General features: G+C 51.4%; 1 protein-coding gene across 1 annotated transcript in view; it reads right to left on the bottom strand.

Annotated features, from left to right (window-relative positions):
- LRIG1 (leucine rich repeats and immunoglobulin like domains 1) overlaps window positions 1–17,618 on the bottom strand; it is a 120,313-nt gene that overhangs the window by 30,992 nt on the left and 71,703 nt on the right. The window contains exons 4-7 of the mRNA XM_082848820.1: window positions 8,761–8,898; window positions 6,358–6,501; window positions 4,678–4,821; window positions 1,750–1,893 (exon numbers count right to left, since the gene is read on the bottom strand). Of these exons, the coding sequence (XP_082704946.1) occupies window positions 1,750–1,893; window positions 4,678–4,821; window positions 6,358–6,501; window positions 8,761–8,898 (570 nt within the window). The remainder of the gene's footprint in view (window positions 1–1,749; window positions 1,894–4,677; window positions 4,822–6,357; window positions 6,502–8,760; window positions 8,899–17,618) is intronic.

The following is a 17,618-nucleotide window of genomic DNA, read 5'->3' as shown; positions in this document are numbered from 1 at the left end:
GTGGCTCCTAGGCCTGGACAGCGGAGAACCATGGGTCCTGGGAGTTCCCTAGCGGGGTCAGGGCCTGAGGGAAGAGTCTTTCAGAAGCCATCCCATTCCACGTGAGAATACCGTGCAGGTGAACTGCCTGGAAGGGTCAGGAAGCTAAACCCAAAGGGTTAACACTCTCTCTCTCTCTCTCTCTCTCTCTCTCCAAGGAAAGCCAGCCACAGGAAAGAGGTGGGACTATTGATTTCTGCATTAGGTAATGATGGACTCACTGAAATATAAACTCCAGGTCAGAGTGGGGTGGGTGGGGAAGGGAGTGGGGGAAGAAGGAGGGGAGCTGGTGGAGGGGAAGAACGTGGACAAATAGATAAAAACACTAGCTGCAAGACTCAGCACTAGGTTTAAACATCCCCTTCAGTTTGCCTGCTGAGGGCAAGAGACAGACAAGAAAGACAGGCTTGGCACTTGTAATCACTCACCTCACTGGGTGAGCCTTTCCCTACAGTCAAGCCTAGAAAAAAGAAAACCCACCCGAACTGTCTTAAAAAAAAAAATAAAGAAACATACTGGACTACAGCAGAATTGAACAACCTTGAACATATTAAGTTGGGATGAAAACCATGTTGAGGAGCTACTTTTTTTCCTCCCAAAACCCCAATCTTCTAGACGTGGGATTAAAACAAAGGGACACGACTGTGTCCACCAAGTCCCAGGAAATGCTGCTTTCATGATCAACGACCCACCGGGACATGGCAGGATAGCCCAGGCCCCAGCCCCTCCCCACCCAGGAGAGAGCCTGTCACTGCGGGTGTCAGGGATCCTGGGTGCCAGCTCAGGGGATCCGAGTCCCAGCCTGGAGCCCCGTGGGGGAAATCTCTTTACGTGAAGCATAAGCACACATTCCCGTCTGCACGGGAGCCTCGCCACCAGGCCGAGGGACCAAAGCTGGGGAGGGGAAGGAGCCAGGTGCCTGGGCCACTTGTCAGGGGAAGGACGACAGAAACCACATGACAGAAACTACATGCACGTAGAAATTCTCCCACTGTCAGTGTGTCACCGTCCCTCGGGCTCACTGTCCTTTCTGTGTTTGAGCCCCAATACAGCGCACCTCGTTTTAGTGCGCTTTGCTATACTGCGCTTTGTAGATGTTGCCTTTTTTTTTTTTTTTTAACCAAATTGAAGGTTTTGGCAACCCTGTGTAGTCAGATGATGGACAGCATTTTCTAGCAATGAAGTATTTTTAAATTAAGATCTGTATCTTTAATTAAGATAATTTTTTAAGACATAATGCTGCTACGCACTTAACAGACTACAGTATAGCACGAAGATACTTTTCTATGCACTGGGAAGCCAAAAAGTGTGTGACATGCTTTACTGAGGTGGTCTGGAACCGAACATGCAGTATCGCCGAGGCCTGCCCGGAGCCCCTCTCGTGAGAGCAGCACGTGTTACGTGGTGGAGCCATTCGTAGACAGAGGCTCTCAGAACAGCCACCCTTCGACAGCAGCCCCTGCTAACGTGAACTGGGGCGAAGCGTAGAGAGGAGCTGGGCGTCAGGCCCCAGGGGCTGCGATCCGCGGGGCCTCGGGGTCCCGTTCTGGGCCTGCCTGCTGGGGGCTCTTTCCTCCCTCCGCCACAGGCCCCTGAACCGCCAAGCCCGCCGTGCCATGGGACGCGCGGCCCAGAGTTCCCCGGGCTCTGGAGGAGTCACCTCCGCGCCGTGTCCACAAAGCACCTGCGGAGCCAGGAGGGGACACTCACAGCTCGTGCAGCTTCTGGCAGAAGCTCCAGCCGTCGCGGTGGATCCGGGAGATGGAGTTGTTGCCCAGGTGGAGCTGGTGCAGGGCCGTGAGGCCGTAGAGCGAGCCGCTGTTCACCTCCGTCAGGCTGTTGTACTCCAGGTGCCTGCAATGACGGCCACGTGCGCGGGGTGAGCGTGGACCCCCGGGGGCTCACGCACCCACCCAACCCACGGCGAAGGAGCGGCTCCCCGGCGTCACCCAGGATCCGACAGCACTGCTGGAGAGATTGGTGAGCGGAGTGTGTGCACCTATATGTGTGTGTGCACACCTGTCTGGGGGGCAGGAGAAGACACTCAAAGCAACGCAGATGGCGGTGAGGACCCAGGCCGACTGAGAGAGCTCAGAGGCCAAGGGGAAGCTCCTAGAAGCAGCCTTATCAGCTGAGTACAAGCGAACCAGCACACACACGGGCAGAGGAGCTCCGAGCAGAAGGCAAAGCCCACTCCAGAAAGAGAAAGAAGAGCGATGAGGAGGAAGCTCGCATCATTATCCCCATGTTGCAGCGAGAAGACTGAGGCTGGGAGAAGCTAGGGAACCTGCCTAACGCTCATTCCCAGCTCAGCCAGAATTCAAACCTGGGCCTCGCTAACCAAGCCTGGGCTCTGGACCACTGCGCCAAGAAACACGGTTTGAGCTCTGGGGTCAAACTACTGGGATTTAATTCTCAATTCTGCCACCCGGCTGGTTGGAGGAGCCTGAACAACCATAAAGTGGAGATACCCAAGAAGTATCGACTCCACAGGGCTGTGCTGAGAAGGAAGAGAACGCAGGTCAGCGACTCAGCATCGTGCTGAGAACTGAGCTCCTGCTAAATTAAGGAGGGACGTTACTACCATCCTGCTTCTCGACGCCGCATAGCCCGGCCACGGACAACTCCGCCCCATGGGACTGGCCTCTTGAACAGAAGCTACTACTTCAAATGCTGCTCCACGTTCAGTATTACAAGGGCTTCAGGCAACCAGGTTTCACTTTTATCCATCGTCCTTTTTCTGCCTCTGCTCAAAAGGTTAGCCTTTAATTTATAAATAACCTCTAAGGCAACTCTTTCTTCACCCCCCAATTGGTGTGAATTTGTTCACCGTAAAACCCAAATGTCATGTGCTAAGGACTCCATGTTCTTCTGAGAATTCTGACTCCCGGCCCTCCCAGCTCATGACCACCTGGGTTCCAAAGTCCAAAATGACACTTTTAAGAATGTCAAGGAAAAGCGTGTTCGAATATGTAAAAACAGAGGCAGAGCCGCGCAAAGGTGAACAACGAAGAGAGGGAGAAGCAAAACAGCAGTGCTAAGGATGCCATTTTACAAAGTGTGTGTGTGTGTGCGTGCACGTGTGCGCACGTGTGTGCGTGTGCGTGTGACGGTGTGCATATCGAGAGATGCTCCTGATAATGAGGACGGCTCAGAGGGTTGATGGAACTGGACCTGGAGTTTTTGTTTTTTGTATCAGTTGCAAAGATAACTGATAAAAGGCATAAACGGAGTGATGTAACTTGTAGAGACTGGAAGGGCATGGGGGTGTCCTGAGCGAGCTAAAGCATTGACAATAAAGCAGGAAACCTCACGGTAACACATCAAGATAGTGGTACAAGTGTATTAACTGGGAAGTAACCACTACAAATAGAAAACCCCAAAAAGAGAATGAATGGAAGTGACTGCTTGCCTCATGGGGGTGGAACTGGGGGAAGGAGAGAATGGCAGCTGGGATTGGTGGGGGGCAACAACTACTTTTCTTTACAATTTGATTTTGCTCAACTATGAGTAAATGTTTCTTTTGATTAAAAATAAATAAATGTAAATGCTGAAAAGCTGAAGCTTGGTAACTGCCTGGTCTGCCCTTCTCCGGATGCTTTTCCATCCCTCCACAGGCAGGCAAGCCCCGTGATTGTCCACATCTGGCTGGAGCGAGCGCTCCCTCGATAAAAGTGGAACATCTGCAGCAGGTGGCTTGATTAGTTCACAGAACATAAATAAATCTCTCAGGATGAACTATACGTTTTTGGCCCACCTGCACATCAAGAAAGATGGTCAAACCCAAAGTGAGGAGAGAGGGAACTTCCTGTGGCATGCATGAGACAGGAGAGGATGTGGGAAGGGAGACCACTGTCCTCCAAGGCGGCAGGGTGGGGGTCTAATAGGGAAGAACAAATCTGACTCCATGTCAGATGCCTCTTTTACTTTAACCTTCGCCTTCTATTGCTTTTGCTTCCAGTTAAGAATCTTGCCTGTAGCGTGAAATATACAGGGTAGCCCATTTTCAAGGCTCTGACCTTTAAAGGTGTTAACACTTTTGTATTCACATAGAGATAAAAAGTTGCAGAACAGAGACTAACATTTGTCTTGTTGGAGGTTTACAGGAACATCGGGACCTGACCTACACCGTCAGCTGCAAGGACAAAGGATTCCTACACCAAGAAGTCTGCAACAACCAGCCACGCCCCTGCCTCACCTGGCCTTTAAAAATGCTTTGCTGAAACCCTCTGGGGAGTTTGGGGTTTTGGGGGCACGAGCCATCCGTCTCCTTGCACGGCCCCGCAATAAACCTTTCTCTGCTCCAAACTCCAACGTTTTGGTATTGTTTGGCCTCACTGCGTCGGGCACGTGCACTTGTGCTGGGTTAACAAGGGGAGGGGAAACGGGGAGGGAAGCAGCCCCAGCAAAACAGCCCCTCTTCCAACCTCATGAACCAACTCGCTTCACTGAATCCAATGAAACTCCCCCCAAGAGATTTTCTTAACCTGCAAGAAAAACACCCTGAGGTTTGGCGAAGTCCCCAAAGACACTGAGTGGCGCCCAGCTGAAGTCCCAAAGGGCAGGGGCTGGGTCCGGCCGAGGTCCTAAGTGGTCCCTCAGCGCCTGCAAGAATCCCCGGCGCGGGCCCGCACTCACAGCGCCTGCATCCTGGCCAAACCCCAGAAGGCGCCGTCCGTCAGCCTGCTGATGTTGTTTCGCTGGAGCCTCAGCACCTCCAAACTGTCGAGCCCTTGGAACGTCAGGCCCTCGATGAGCCGAATCCGATTCCGATTGAGGTCCCTAAAGAGACGAAGCCAGCGGTTCAGAGCGTCCCCCACCCACGGCCCCGCCTACAACCATCGCCACGCGGTCCCCAGAGACAATCCCGGGAAGCCGAGACGTACCACAGACGTGCACGCCCACGTGCATGCAGACGCTGACGGGCCATTGCTAACCAGTGAAAGGGGGGCCCAGAGCTCCCAGAAGCCGGTCCCACCGCACCCCCGAATGAGCGAGTGCTCCCATTTCTCCCCCAAGCACCCATGACTCTGCAGTGAGGAAGGGGTATGACTCAGGAGGTGAACGTCTTAGGTGAGCTGTCTCTCAACTCAGTAGCAGAGACCCACACCAGATGCCTCAACCCAGGAAAAATCTAACCAACGGGTATCAGACGGCAACGACATTTCCCACCGAGGCACTACTCAGGTCTCTACTGATGGAGGGAAGTGACTGCCCTCAGGGGCGGGCATCTGGGCGCACTGCGAAGCGTACACACGGGCTTCCAACCCCCGTGCGCTGAAGCCTCACTGAGCCAAAAGATCTCAGGAATCTGGGTGAACTGGCTCCATCGGTAACACTCAAGCAAGGGAGCACACAGCCTGGCCAGAAAGCCCTTGGATTTCCCCAAATACTTCTGCAGCGTCTCATGACCCACATACGGCCCTGAGCACCCAGAGAGCTTCTCCAGCACCGGAGGGGGCACGGCGGGACCCCGCCGCGCAAGTGTGTCGGGGCGGCGGGAGGAAGCGGGGCGGGGCACACCCCGTGTCGGGGCGGCGGGAGGGAGCAGGGCGGGCACACCCCGTCTTGCCGCCAAACCTGGCCGTGAACACTTGCGTTGTTCCGCTTAAACCAAACATCGATTATCAGCTTGTTTTCCCGAGGTAGCACTCTTCTGATACAAAAAAAGGACACCGGCCAACAAAACAACCAGGGGACAAACAGTCCATCAGGTTCTGGTAAATAGAGGTTCTCTTGACTCCAAACCCTGGGCCATTCTAGGAGGGCACTCAGCCGTGCTGGTCGAAAAAGTAAACCATGACACCCTTTCATTTAAAAAAAACCATCAATTAACTACCTTATGAGATTAAGGAGATGAAGGTGGTGACCCATCTCCTGCTTCCCACCGCTGGCTACACTGACCTCCTCTCAAACTGCCCGAGCAGTGCCGGACTCTGTAATGTCCACCGTACAGATTATCCGCGTGCCTTAAAGAAACACAAACACCTCGGAGATAAATAAGGAGCCCCACGCCCACAGGCTAAGCGTCAGCCAGGACCAGCCAGGCAGCAGGATTCCTCACTGCGTCTTGGAAAGTGCCGATGAGGACAGGCATGTACGTCCTCGGTGGATCCTTCCTGGGCAACCTGGGCGGCCCGCAGGCACCAGACCCAGCTTCTCATCTGCGTTTATTAGGCTCTGCGTCCACGGTAGTGGATGCACAGCCTGACCAAGGGGCAGCGGGGAAGGGGGTGCATTTGGACCGAGGTCCTGGGGGAAATTTGGCCTCCGTGAAGTGTGGCTAAGCTGAATTAAAGTGCAGGTCTCTGTACTCACAGTTGGGTCAGCCGGGGTAACTTGAATGCTTTCACAGGAAGCTGGGTGATCCTGTTTTTGCTCAGCCGAAGCGTTAGCAGCGACCGTGACAGACCGTCAAACGCTCCCGACTCCAGGGTGCTGATCCGGTTGCTTGCCAGGTTGCTGGAATGATTCAGGAGAGAAAATGCGGTGGTCAGTAGGAGGCCTTCCTCGTTCTGTTACCGACACCAGACCTGCCTGAGTTAGGAAAATGAGCTGAAACACACCCAGAAGGATGGGTTTCCAACGAGACATCTGTCGTCCCGAGGCTGCAAAGCTCACCTCTACTCCCAGACTCGGGTGTCAGGATCATCCTTGTCAGGCTCGACAGAAGCCCTGTTTGAGCCCAGAGCTCGCTCTGCTCGTGGCCGGAGGGGTTTACCCCAGGAGGGTGGGAGGGAAGTCAGTTACCTCCACCCCAGCCATCCTCGCACCCCAGCTGGGCCGCTGCAGGAGTCCCTCGCACCCACTACCCAAGAGTTAGGGTTCAAGGTCGGTGAGAAGAACCTTAGGCAGCAGAAAGTCCACTGCGAAGCAAGGTCAGAGTGGATGTCATAGTTTGGAGAAACAGCCTTTAATTTTGAAGCGGGTCTCATTGTATGACGTGTAAATGCACAAAAACCAATTCATTTAAATAATTTTAAATGTGTCAGAGAAACTAGTTAGAGAGATCTGCATGAGTGGTTACCAGTGGGGAGAGGGGAGGGGAGAGGGGGATTAAGAGGTACAAACTACTAGGTATAAAATAAATAAGCTGCAAGGATATATTGTACATCACAGAATATACCCAATAGTTTATAACAACTATAAATGGACTATAATCTATAAAAATTCTGAATCACTAGGCTGTACACCTGAAACTTATATAATACTATAAAATCAACTGTATCTCAATGAAAAAAAAATTGTTTTAAGGGGTCTGCATGGAATCCCTTTAAAAAACAAGCAATAGTTGCATGGGATGTCCACCTACAGGATTACATGTGCAAGGGGCACCTCCCCTCAAAACGCAACGCACTGGGCAGCTAAGGTCTGTGCATTCTGTTGTATGTAAATTACATCAAGGAAGGGGGAAAAAAGGAGAGAAAAGGGGGTAACAATTTGGTCTTTCCTATGAGAAGTTATCCCCAACACTTTTCCTTCTACCTTCCCTAGACCAATGGTGCTTTCTGTGGCTTAAGCAAAAGAGAAAAAAGACCAGAGAGCATTTTCGACATTGGAGAACGGAATGGAAGAAGGCATTCTTCGTCTCCATCAGGCAGCGGCCCAGGACAGGGCACATGAGGATTCTGTGCGAACCGAGCTGGACTGTTTGTTCTTAACACTCCAGATTAAAGAAGAAGAGTCTGTGTGATGAAGATATACCGGCCAGCATGTGCCAAAGTACAACAGCCCCTGCTTTTAGGCAGAGAGAGAGAAGGTCACTGCAATGCAGTTTAGCAGTGGTGGTTTCTCTGTCCCAAACAAGTCAGTGCCAGGTGGCAGCCGGACACCTTTCAAAAGCCCTCACTGAGGGCTGAGCACTGCCACGTCGGCCGAACGATTAGCCAAGCCCTCCTTTCTCCAACTCTGGCGTTTTGACGCAGCCTAAGAAAGAAACCGCTCCTCTCCTCGGGGATCTCAAAAAATCTGTGTGCCTGGCCTTGGCCTCTGAGCACACGGGTCACAACGACCCCTAAAGCCAGCCTCACGAACAATCCTCCAAAGCGCTCACTAATAATGCAGGGGATGGGGACTCACCTGTCACCTGAGCGTGCCTTTTAGCCTGAGTTTTCAGTTTCTTCCCCAAAGCAACATTTTCCTACCAAGAAGCGGTGGGTTAAACAGGCTTTGACTGTTTTTCTTCTGTCTGCCAACTGGTGGGGTGTGAGATGGGGCAGTAGGATGGGCAGAAGAGAAACAGACTGACGGAGAAGCTCAAGAGAAGTCAGAGGAAGCACGAGCACTGGCTGGTTGAGCCTCTACAGAGAGGTTTCGCTCCCATGTCACTCATCGAACTACCCCCAAACCTTTGTTCTAAGCTTTCGTGGGAGGCAGCCCAGTGAAGGAGAAAGGAAACAGGCTTTGTGGTCAACACAGCCACGTATTTCAGGCCTAGAGTCTGCTCTTAAATGGTCAGTCTGTTAGGCTACTGAACATCTCCCCGCCTCAGGCTTCCTCAGCCACCTCTACAGCCAGAATAACGCTGCTGGGCTTGGAGATGCTCTATGAATGGGCTAACAGAGGACTACGGACCTGGGTCTCCTGCCCCCTGCCCTGCTGCGGGAAGACAAGGGAGGTGTGTGCCCATCCCACTGACTCAGCCGGGCCACGCTGGAGGAGAGGAGGGAACGTCCACCTGCGTCCAGACCTGAGGGCTGCCGGCAGACCCAAGGCACTTACAGCTCCTTTATGGGCAGCCCGTGCGGGAAGCAGGTGCTCCGGATCTCTGTGATGTTGTTGGAGCTTAGATCCAGCACTTCCAAGGAAACGTAAGCCTTCAGCTGACTCCCTTCCACGCTGCGGATCCTATTGTGTTGCCTAAGACACACAAAGGAAGGTGAGTCCAGCATGTCATTTTGCAAAGAAACTATTTTCCTTAACACTTCTTCCAGACATTTTTTTCCCTAGCTGCTTTGCAATTTCAGAAAATTACAAACACTATGACACTCCCTTTTTATTTTATTATTATTTGGCCGCGTCGGGTCTTAGCTGTGGCACACTTAAACGACATCTCCCATCCCTCTTTCCATCAAGTTCTTACCCGCAGACTGGGAGCTAGACACAATGTCAAATTCTTTGTCTGTGACAAGTTTGTCTGCCCAAGTTCTAAGCCAGGCTACTCTCCCCAAGGACAGGAACACAGGGGTGATATTTCGGACGTGTGGAGAGCCGCCTGGCACGAACAGCACTCAGATCTTACTGGTACACCTTCCCACAAAGGATGTGCCCAGTGCAACCAGCCAGCTTCTGATGTGGCTCGCATCTAGAATCTTCAGAACCTAGTCCAACCCCATCACTTACAAGAATGCAGGCACCAGAGCCCAGAGTTCAGATTAATCCAACTGAACGCATCATCACATACCTCACATTTTACCAACACCTGCCATGTACCAGGCGGGGCGACAGGCACAAGGGATGAAAAAAAGATTGCAAAATCCTGACAACCTAATAAGGGACACAGGAACTCAGTGCTGGGTCTAACTGGAATCGAATCCCCTGCACCTCCAACTCCACACTCTTGATAGCTCTGTTCCTCAGTTTCCTCATCTGGAAGATGGGGCCACACCCTCTACTTCAAGGATATGGAGGATCCCACCTGAACCACACTGCTGAGTCTGGCAGATGTTCACATAAGTGTTCAGTGTTTATCTCCCTCCAAGACTTACTTGTCCTTTAACCCTCTTTCTAAAAAATCCCACAGTCTAACCCGCCAACCAGTATTTATTAATCAGGAGAAATTCGACAGACACTAACCAAGGCTGGAGGGAGCAGGTGGCCCCCATGTGGGTTTCGCTCTGCCTGGCAGATTCAAACCACCGCGGCCCCGATCCCAATACTCAGATATTTCAGAATCTGTGGAGTGGTAGCGCTGGGCCTCTGGGCTCCAGCCTTTCACTCAGGCCAGTTTCTGAGTAAACAGTATCGGGGTCTCCAGCCAATCAAAGCATTCTTGAACACGATACCAGTGAGCCAGGCGTCGCTAACCAAGTGGCATCTCTCTTAAACAAACACTTGACCAAATCGTTTCCAACAGGCATAAACAAGGCCCTCTTTCCCAGAAGCTCTGGGGCTTCTCGCCGACGCCTTTGTTTTCTTCCCCTCTCTCCCAGGCCCTGAACCCAAAAATCCATTTACAAGGGTACAGCTCCTTTACACACAGCAAAGCCACAACAGAATGAGAGGCCCCTTTTCCCTCCATGTGCCCCACCCCCAAACTACTTCCTTTGAGTTCTTTATTAAGTTCTTAATAAAGATAGTCTCTTCAGTTTTCTGACTCCAAGAGAAAAAGAAAAAAAGAATAGAAAAGAAGACCTTTATTATGTAAAGTATGGGAAAAAAGAACAAGAAATAAAGGGAGTAGAGCTGAGCCTCATCCAGGAACTCTGAATGCAGTACCAGGGAGCTGGGAAAAGAAGGTCTGAGGAAAGTAGGGAAGGGGCGCCGCTGGCCCCAAGTCACACAAAGAGGGACCATACACAGTCCAAGGGACCACGGGACAGCTGCGAGCCCCCGCCCACTTCTCCCACTGCCCCTCCACCCCGTCCTCTCCTCTGGCTCTTTCATCTTACACCTTCCTTCTTTTTTCTCGTCTGTGTATTTATGCACTGAATCAAACATGTTCTGGGCCCCTGCTCTGTGCCAGGCCCAGGCTGGAGGAAGGATGCTGTGATGAAGACGGGTCTCTTTCATCCACTGGAAAGAGGTCCCTGTTGAGCAGAAGAGGCAGCCATGGAGATGAGAAACAACGGAGCGTGGGAGCGAGGACGGATGAGACCTGCCGGGAGGGAGGGCGGAGCTGGGGAGGATTCTGCCGGAAGAGGCTGCCGGGGCCAGCTCCAGAGGGTGGGATGTGCGTGCTGGCAGGAGACGGGCCGGGCAGAGGCAGGGGGACCACATCAGGCAAGCCCTCGCAGATGCCCTGAGGAGTAGGGCATCCATGTCCCAGGGGACCAGGTGAGAGGTGGCGGCAACAGAGAGACAGACACAAGAGAAGAAGAAGAGAGGGGTCCACAGGACCTGGAGACGACAGATGGGGGTGCAGAGAATGGTGATCCTACATTTTCTCGTTCAGAAATGCTAAGGTAACCAGGCGACTGGCTAGACCTTCCAGCCTTGCCCTTATGGCCTATTCTCAAGCCAGCAGCCGTAGAGATGCTGTCAGGACATCTCACAGAATCTCACTCCTATCTGATGAGGAGTGAATATCTAGAAGACACAGGAACTACAACTCAACAGCAACAACACGAAAAACCCAAACGACTCCATCAAAAAACGTGCAAAGGGCTTGAATAGACATTTCTTCAAAGAAGATAAATGGCGAATGAGCACGTGAAAAGATGCTCAACTTCACTAAGTGTTAGGGAAATGCAATGAGATAGCACCTCACGCCCACAGCATGGCTACTATTACAAAAAAAAACTCCGGAATGGTATGTGGGGCAGAGGATGTGGAGAAACTGGAATCCTGGCGCAGCTGCTGAAGAAAATGGTGCGGTAGGTCTTCGAAAAATTAGGCACAGCATTATCAGCGTGTGACCCAGCAATCTACTTCTGGGTGTTCATCCAAAAGAAATGAAAGCAGATCTCGAAGAGTTATTTGTACACCTATGTTTATAGCAGCATTATTCACAGTAGCCAAAAGGTGAAGCAACCCAACGGATGGATGGATGGACGGACGGACGGACAAACATGACAGGTGTACACATACAAAGCACTATCATTCAGCCTTAGAAAGGAAGTTCTGACACACTCTATTAACACGGATGAATCTTGAGGACACTGCGTTAAAATGAAAAACCCTATGACTCCACTTCCATGAGTACCTAGAGTAGTCAAATTCATTGAGACAGAACGTAGAGCGGCGGTTGCCAGGGGCTGGGGGAGGGGGAGCGGGGAGCTGTTCAATAATTTTGGACTTTTCATTTTCCAAGATGGAGAAAGCTCTGGACATTGATTACACAACACGGGTGTACGTAACACTACTGAACTGTATACTTAAAAAATGAGTAAGACGGTAAATTTCATGTAATGTGTGCTTTACTACAATTTAAAAACAAAACAAAGCAAAAATCGGCCAGCTCACAGGACTTGTTTGCCTAAAACTCAGATGACGGCTTTCCTGTCTCACTCAGGAGAAGTCCTTACGATAGCCTCCGAGGCCCCTGTGGTCTGCCGCGCACTTGCCTTGCTGCTCACTTCCTACTCTTCCGCCTTGTACTCTGCCCCCCACGCTGGCCCTCAGACACGGCAGGCAGACGCCTGACTCACAACCTTTGCACTTGCCTTTCCCATTGCTTGGAACGAATGCTCTTCCCCCAGAGATCCACAGGTCCCATGCCCTTACTTCCTTCCCATCTTTTTTCACATGTCACCTTCTCAATGAGGGGTCCCTGGCCACAGTCTCCCCCCACCATTTCTCCCTCCTCCCTCCCCCCCACCACTCTCACACTTTCCACTCTCTTGCCTGCTTTATATCTCTCAGTATTTTTTAATTATCATCTAATACATCCAGTATTTTGCTTATTTCTACCTTAACATCTTCTCTCCCACCAGGATGTGGCTCCATGAAGGCAGAGATGTTTGTTTGTTTTGACCACTGCTGTGCCTCCAACCACTGGAATAGGGTGAGGCACACAGTAGGTCCTCAATAAATAACTGTTAAAGGAATCACAAAGAATACAGGTTGAATTCAGAAAGGCTTAGGCACAGATTTGGGACTCATCTACATTGAAGTAGAAGAAAACCCAGGCAAGCAGATGAGTTTAATCAGGAAACATGAAGGAAAGAGTTTGCCAACTGCCCCACGGCAGCACTGCTCAGAGACAAATGACCCAGCCCACAGTGGCTTCAGAGCTTCTTGGAGCTCAAAGAATGCACATCATTTTCTCTCCCCAGGTCTGGTCTCTCTGCTCTAGACTCTAGCCCAGCACCCTGATCAAACTCTTCCTGAATTCCTCCTATTCAGGAAAGCTGACCACACAGCTCTATCTCCCTTCTCTCACTAGAGCAAGAATCACACCTTGTTAGCCGTCTCTGTGGACCCTGGCAATTCCACCCAAGGCCATGAGTTCTTCATGGGCTGGAACATGGCATGGCATTGAAGAACATGGCCCTGCCTGAGTTCAAATCCCCATTATACCACTTACAGGTGTGAACCGCTATAAAGGTGGTGTGATGTGACCTGACATGAAGCAGGTACTCAATAAAATGAGTTCTGCTTTTTATTAGCCATATCTGTACCCTCAGAGCGATGCTCTGACCTAGTTTGCAGCGGGTGCTCTGGAAAAAGAAGGAATGAATGGTTCCTAGTCCTGCCCGACACTTCAGTGCAAACAGGCAGGCCTGACTCCTTCTTGGGAACAAAGGGCTGACTCAGAGCTCTCACTCTTAGCTTCATGCATGAAACGAGGCTGCTCCAGCTGGAGAGTGTCAAAAACCCCACCACTGAGAGACTGGGCTATTTGGGGAGCTGTGCTTCAAATTAAATCCCAGATTGAAGCTTCTGCAGGATTCAGGGGGCCTAGAGACCTGGTGGGTCCCCAACCAGCTGGATTACATCCTCCTCCTCACTCCTGTAGCACGTGGGACTCGGGCCCACGCCCCTGACCCCAGCCCACCAAACCCTACCCCACCAGGGAAATCCCCTCCGGACACCTGTCCATCAAGGTTCAAAGACTCAGTATTCAGGAAAGCCTCCCTCCTCCTCCTTGAGAGGTGTCCCACTTTCATAAAACTCTCCATGTTTTAATGCCACGTGCAACACGAGTGGTTATGTCACTCCTGTAATGTTAACTAACTGTCCAGTTGTCAAGGCCCCCGTTCATCTTTATAACCTCTGAATCCTTGTCCAAGTTCTTTTCAACAACAGCCGACCAATTACCGAACACACCTCTAGGTAGCAGGCCCTGGGTGAAGGCTCCGTGAAAAGACACAGCAATCTCAGGAGGAAGGCACTATTATCATCTTTACAGCTGAAGACACTGGGGCTCAGAGCTCTGCTGGGCTTCAGCCACGGTCACACAGCTGGGACACGAAGAGGAGCCAGCGTGCAAGCCCGGGGGAGCGGGACCCCCCAGCCCATCCGAGAGGCTCTCCAGGTGGAATTTTGGGTGCGCTGCCCCAGATTCAATCCGTAAGCCTTCGGCAGAGCTTGGCTACATGTGACTGCCGGCTGGCTCTTCCCGCGTCAGCTCGCACTGGTCTGTGTGATTGGCCCCAGCCAAGCCGGCGTTTGTACCAGCCTCCCAGAGTCCTGTGTGAGCGACAAGTCTGCAGAGAGCGGCGGAGGGCCACACTGAGCAAATACGGCGGACGAAGCTCCGGCTCACAGTGATGGAAGCTCCGGGTGGAAAGAAGAGAACAGTGCAGGACAAGCTGCAAAGGGAGGCCCTCAGGGCTAGAAAACGAGAGTGAGGAGAGGGCAGGGGAGAGGACAGTGTCAGGGGAGTACTTCTAACCAGTCTCATCCAGGGAGCAGCCCAGCCCTTTCTCTGCCACCAAACAGAAGCAGAACAACTCTGTGGTGACAGGGACTGGGGGGAGGGGTGGTGGCCAGATCGCGCAGCCTGTGCCTCCACCCCGGGGTTGGTGTAACCCTCAGGCTGTCCTCTGGGGTGCGGACACTGTAATACGGCAGAAGTCTATTAAACCAACACCTGTTAAAGGCTTCACAAATAAAATCCGGCTTCAAAGGCAGGCAGCGGGAAAGATAAGCTCTCCCCACTGGGCTACATTTTCAGAGTCGATGTTAAATTAGACAGTGAAACACCCGGAGGCATTTGAAGCCAACACTGAAAGCTTTTCATCCTAAGTGATTGTTCCACTGTGGTTCTGTACACTGGGGTTTAGAAGGTAGTGCCGTTAGTGGTGGAAAAGATCTCGTGTCACAGATAACAGCCAGGAAGAAAGGGCGAGGGGATCAAAGGAGTCAAGGTGGGTCAAGTGGATTACAGCTGGTTGCTGAAACTATACACCTACTGTCTACACCAGGGGTCAGCCATGGAGTCTACAGTGGGCCAGATTTTAAACATTTTAGGCTCTGTGGGTCATTCGGCCTCTGTCATGACAACTCAACCCTGAAGGTGGGGTATACAAGCAGCCGCAGACACTATGTGAGCCGAGTGTGGCTGGACTCCAAGAAAACTTGCTTGACCAGAGCAAGCTGTGAGGCAGATCTGGCCCCTGGTCTACACCACAGAGCAACCAGTTTGGATTTCTGGGAGGCAGGGACCCAGATTCTAATTCTCGCTCTGATGCAGCTTTCCAACTGTGTGTAAATCACTCTTTTTGAATCTGGTTTAACCACCTGCAAAATGGGGCTAAACACCTCTCTGCAGCAGAGAGAACCCTCCCGTGCTCCCTCCAAAACCAGGTCAGACATCAGTCATCACCATCTTTCCCAATGACGTCTCTCCTACCCCTTCAGGAAGTGAAACGGAACCTAAGTTTACATCATTCTCACGCTCCTCAGAAGATGATCCAGGTTCCTGACCGGGGCCAGTGGAGGCAGGCTGGCAAACAGAGTGATCTTACAGAGAACAGACATTCACACTGTGTATCCTCGCTCTTTTTAGTTCTTCCAATGACACAGAAAGAAACACACCGAAGCTGGCCATCACACCGGTCCTAATATCTAAGCAGGCGTGCCCTCAGCTCTCGGGTGACTCACAGCAGTACACGTGGTCAACTCCTGCAGTGTTGACTCTTACTAGATACAGCAAGTTTTCCATCATGTTACCTCAACATCAAACTTTTAATAATCAGCAAATCTCCACTTACAGCTCTTGCCTCATCGGAACCTCTGGCTAAGAAATAGTTTCACACAATCTAGCCCAGAAATGGGGGTAAAAATGTAATACACCTGCCACCACTCCCATCCCTCCCCCTCCCGCCATTCCCCACAGTGACCCTGGCAGACGTGGTTAATCAAACTCCACACCCTGCAGCCTCTGAGCACCCAGAGCACGTTGCACCTGGCCCATCACTGTGCTGCCCTGGAATTCTTCCTACGGCCCTGCACCACCGCACCTAACCCCACTGGCCCACGTAGCAGGTGCTCAAAATGATCAGGATGAAGGCGCGTACACGGTATTAATGATCTAATAACCCGAGTAGCCCTGATGTTTACCTAAGGGGGTTCGACTGTATTATTGCAAGCGCTAAAAAACATTAATCATTTCAAGGACACACAAGAAGACACTGATTTCTCTTTTGTTGCAAAACACAGCAGTATCCAACAGACCATGCGGTCGGGGCAGGGGGACAGTCGTTCTGTTTGTTTGCAAATGTTTTTACTGAAATATCACAGGCATACTGAGAAGGGCACCAATGATAAATGTAGAGCTCAATGCATTTTTACAAAATGTCTGCACCCGTGTAACCACATGACAGATACAGAACATTTTCTACATCCCAGCAGGCTCCCTCCTGTCGCTTTCCTTGTCATCTATTCTTCCCCAGGGTAACCTTAACTTCTACCACCTATGATTAATTTTGCCCGTTGCTGTGCTTTATCTCCCTGGAATCGTTCCATATATACTCTACTGTATCTGGCTGCTTTCACTCCACACATGAGACTCATCCATGTGGTTGCATTAGCAGGACTTAAGTCTTTTTCATCACTGCGTAGTATTTCTCTCGAGGGAACATAGGGCAATTTATTTTTCATTCAACTGCTGATGGACACTGAGTCATTTCCAGTTTGGGTTACTGCAAAAACCACAGCCATGCACAGGGACATGCCTTTTGCGCATATCTTTTGGTGCACATTTGCCTGCACTTCGGGCAGGAATCGATGTCTAGGGTGGTGCTGGTACACAGTCATGGGGCCCACGTATGTGCAGCCTCGGCAGACACCGGTAGATTCCTTTTAACCAAATCCTTCAGGGTTGAAATGCATCTGAAAAGTCATCTGCTCCACATGCCATATCTCACGCTGCCTCATTCAACCACATTCTCTGATGCCGCCGCCCCCGTGTGTCCCTCCTTCCTGTACCATTCCCCCAGAAACAGCATTAGGAATACAGCCTGGAACCACAGAGCGTGAAAAAGCTCAATCTAATCTTGTCCAGGTGTCAAACAGAGTAATTGTATTATCAGTGGGGGGCCTGAGAAGCACCAAACAAGAGAAAAAAAGAGAATTAATAATTCTAAGTCCAGGGGCTTCCCCGGTGGCGCAGTGGTTGAGAGTCCGCCTGCCGATGCAGGGGACACGGGTTCGTGCCCCGGTCCGGGAAGATCCCACATGCCGCGGAGCGGCTGGGCCCGTGAGCCATGGCCGCTGAGCCTGCACGTCCGGAGCCTGTGCTCCGCAACGGGAGAGGCCCCAACAGTGAGAGGCCCGCGTACAGCAAAAAAATAAAAATAAAAAAAAATAATTCTAAGTCCAAAATTGGTAAGAAAACGGTGAATGTGCCCGTTATTGGGACCAATGCCCATAAGCATCTTGAAAATAAAGATAAGGAGATTTTAAAAACAACTCATGAATCCAGGAGAGCCTTCCTAGGCCAACTCGAAGAAAAGTTTCTCTTCTCAGAATGA

Source organism: Leucopleurus acutus (assembly GCF_964270905.1).
Source record: "Leucopleurus acutus genome assembly, chromosome: 10".
In the NCBI taxonomy this organism is placed as follows: domain Eukaryota; kingdom Metazoa; phylum Chordata; class Mammalia; order Artiodactyla; family Delphinidae; genus Leucopleurus; species Leucopleurus acutus.
The sequence above is the reverse complement of the archived record's forward strand: the minus strand, read 5'-3'. Positions and strand labels throughout refer to the sequence as shown.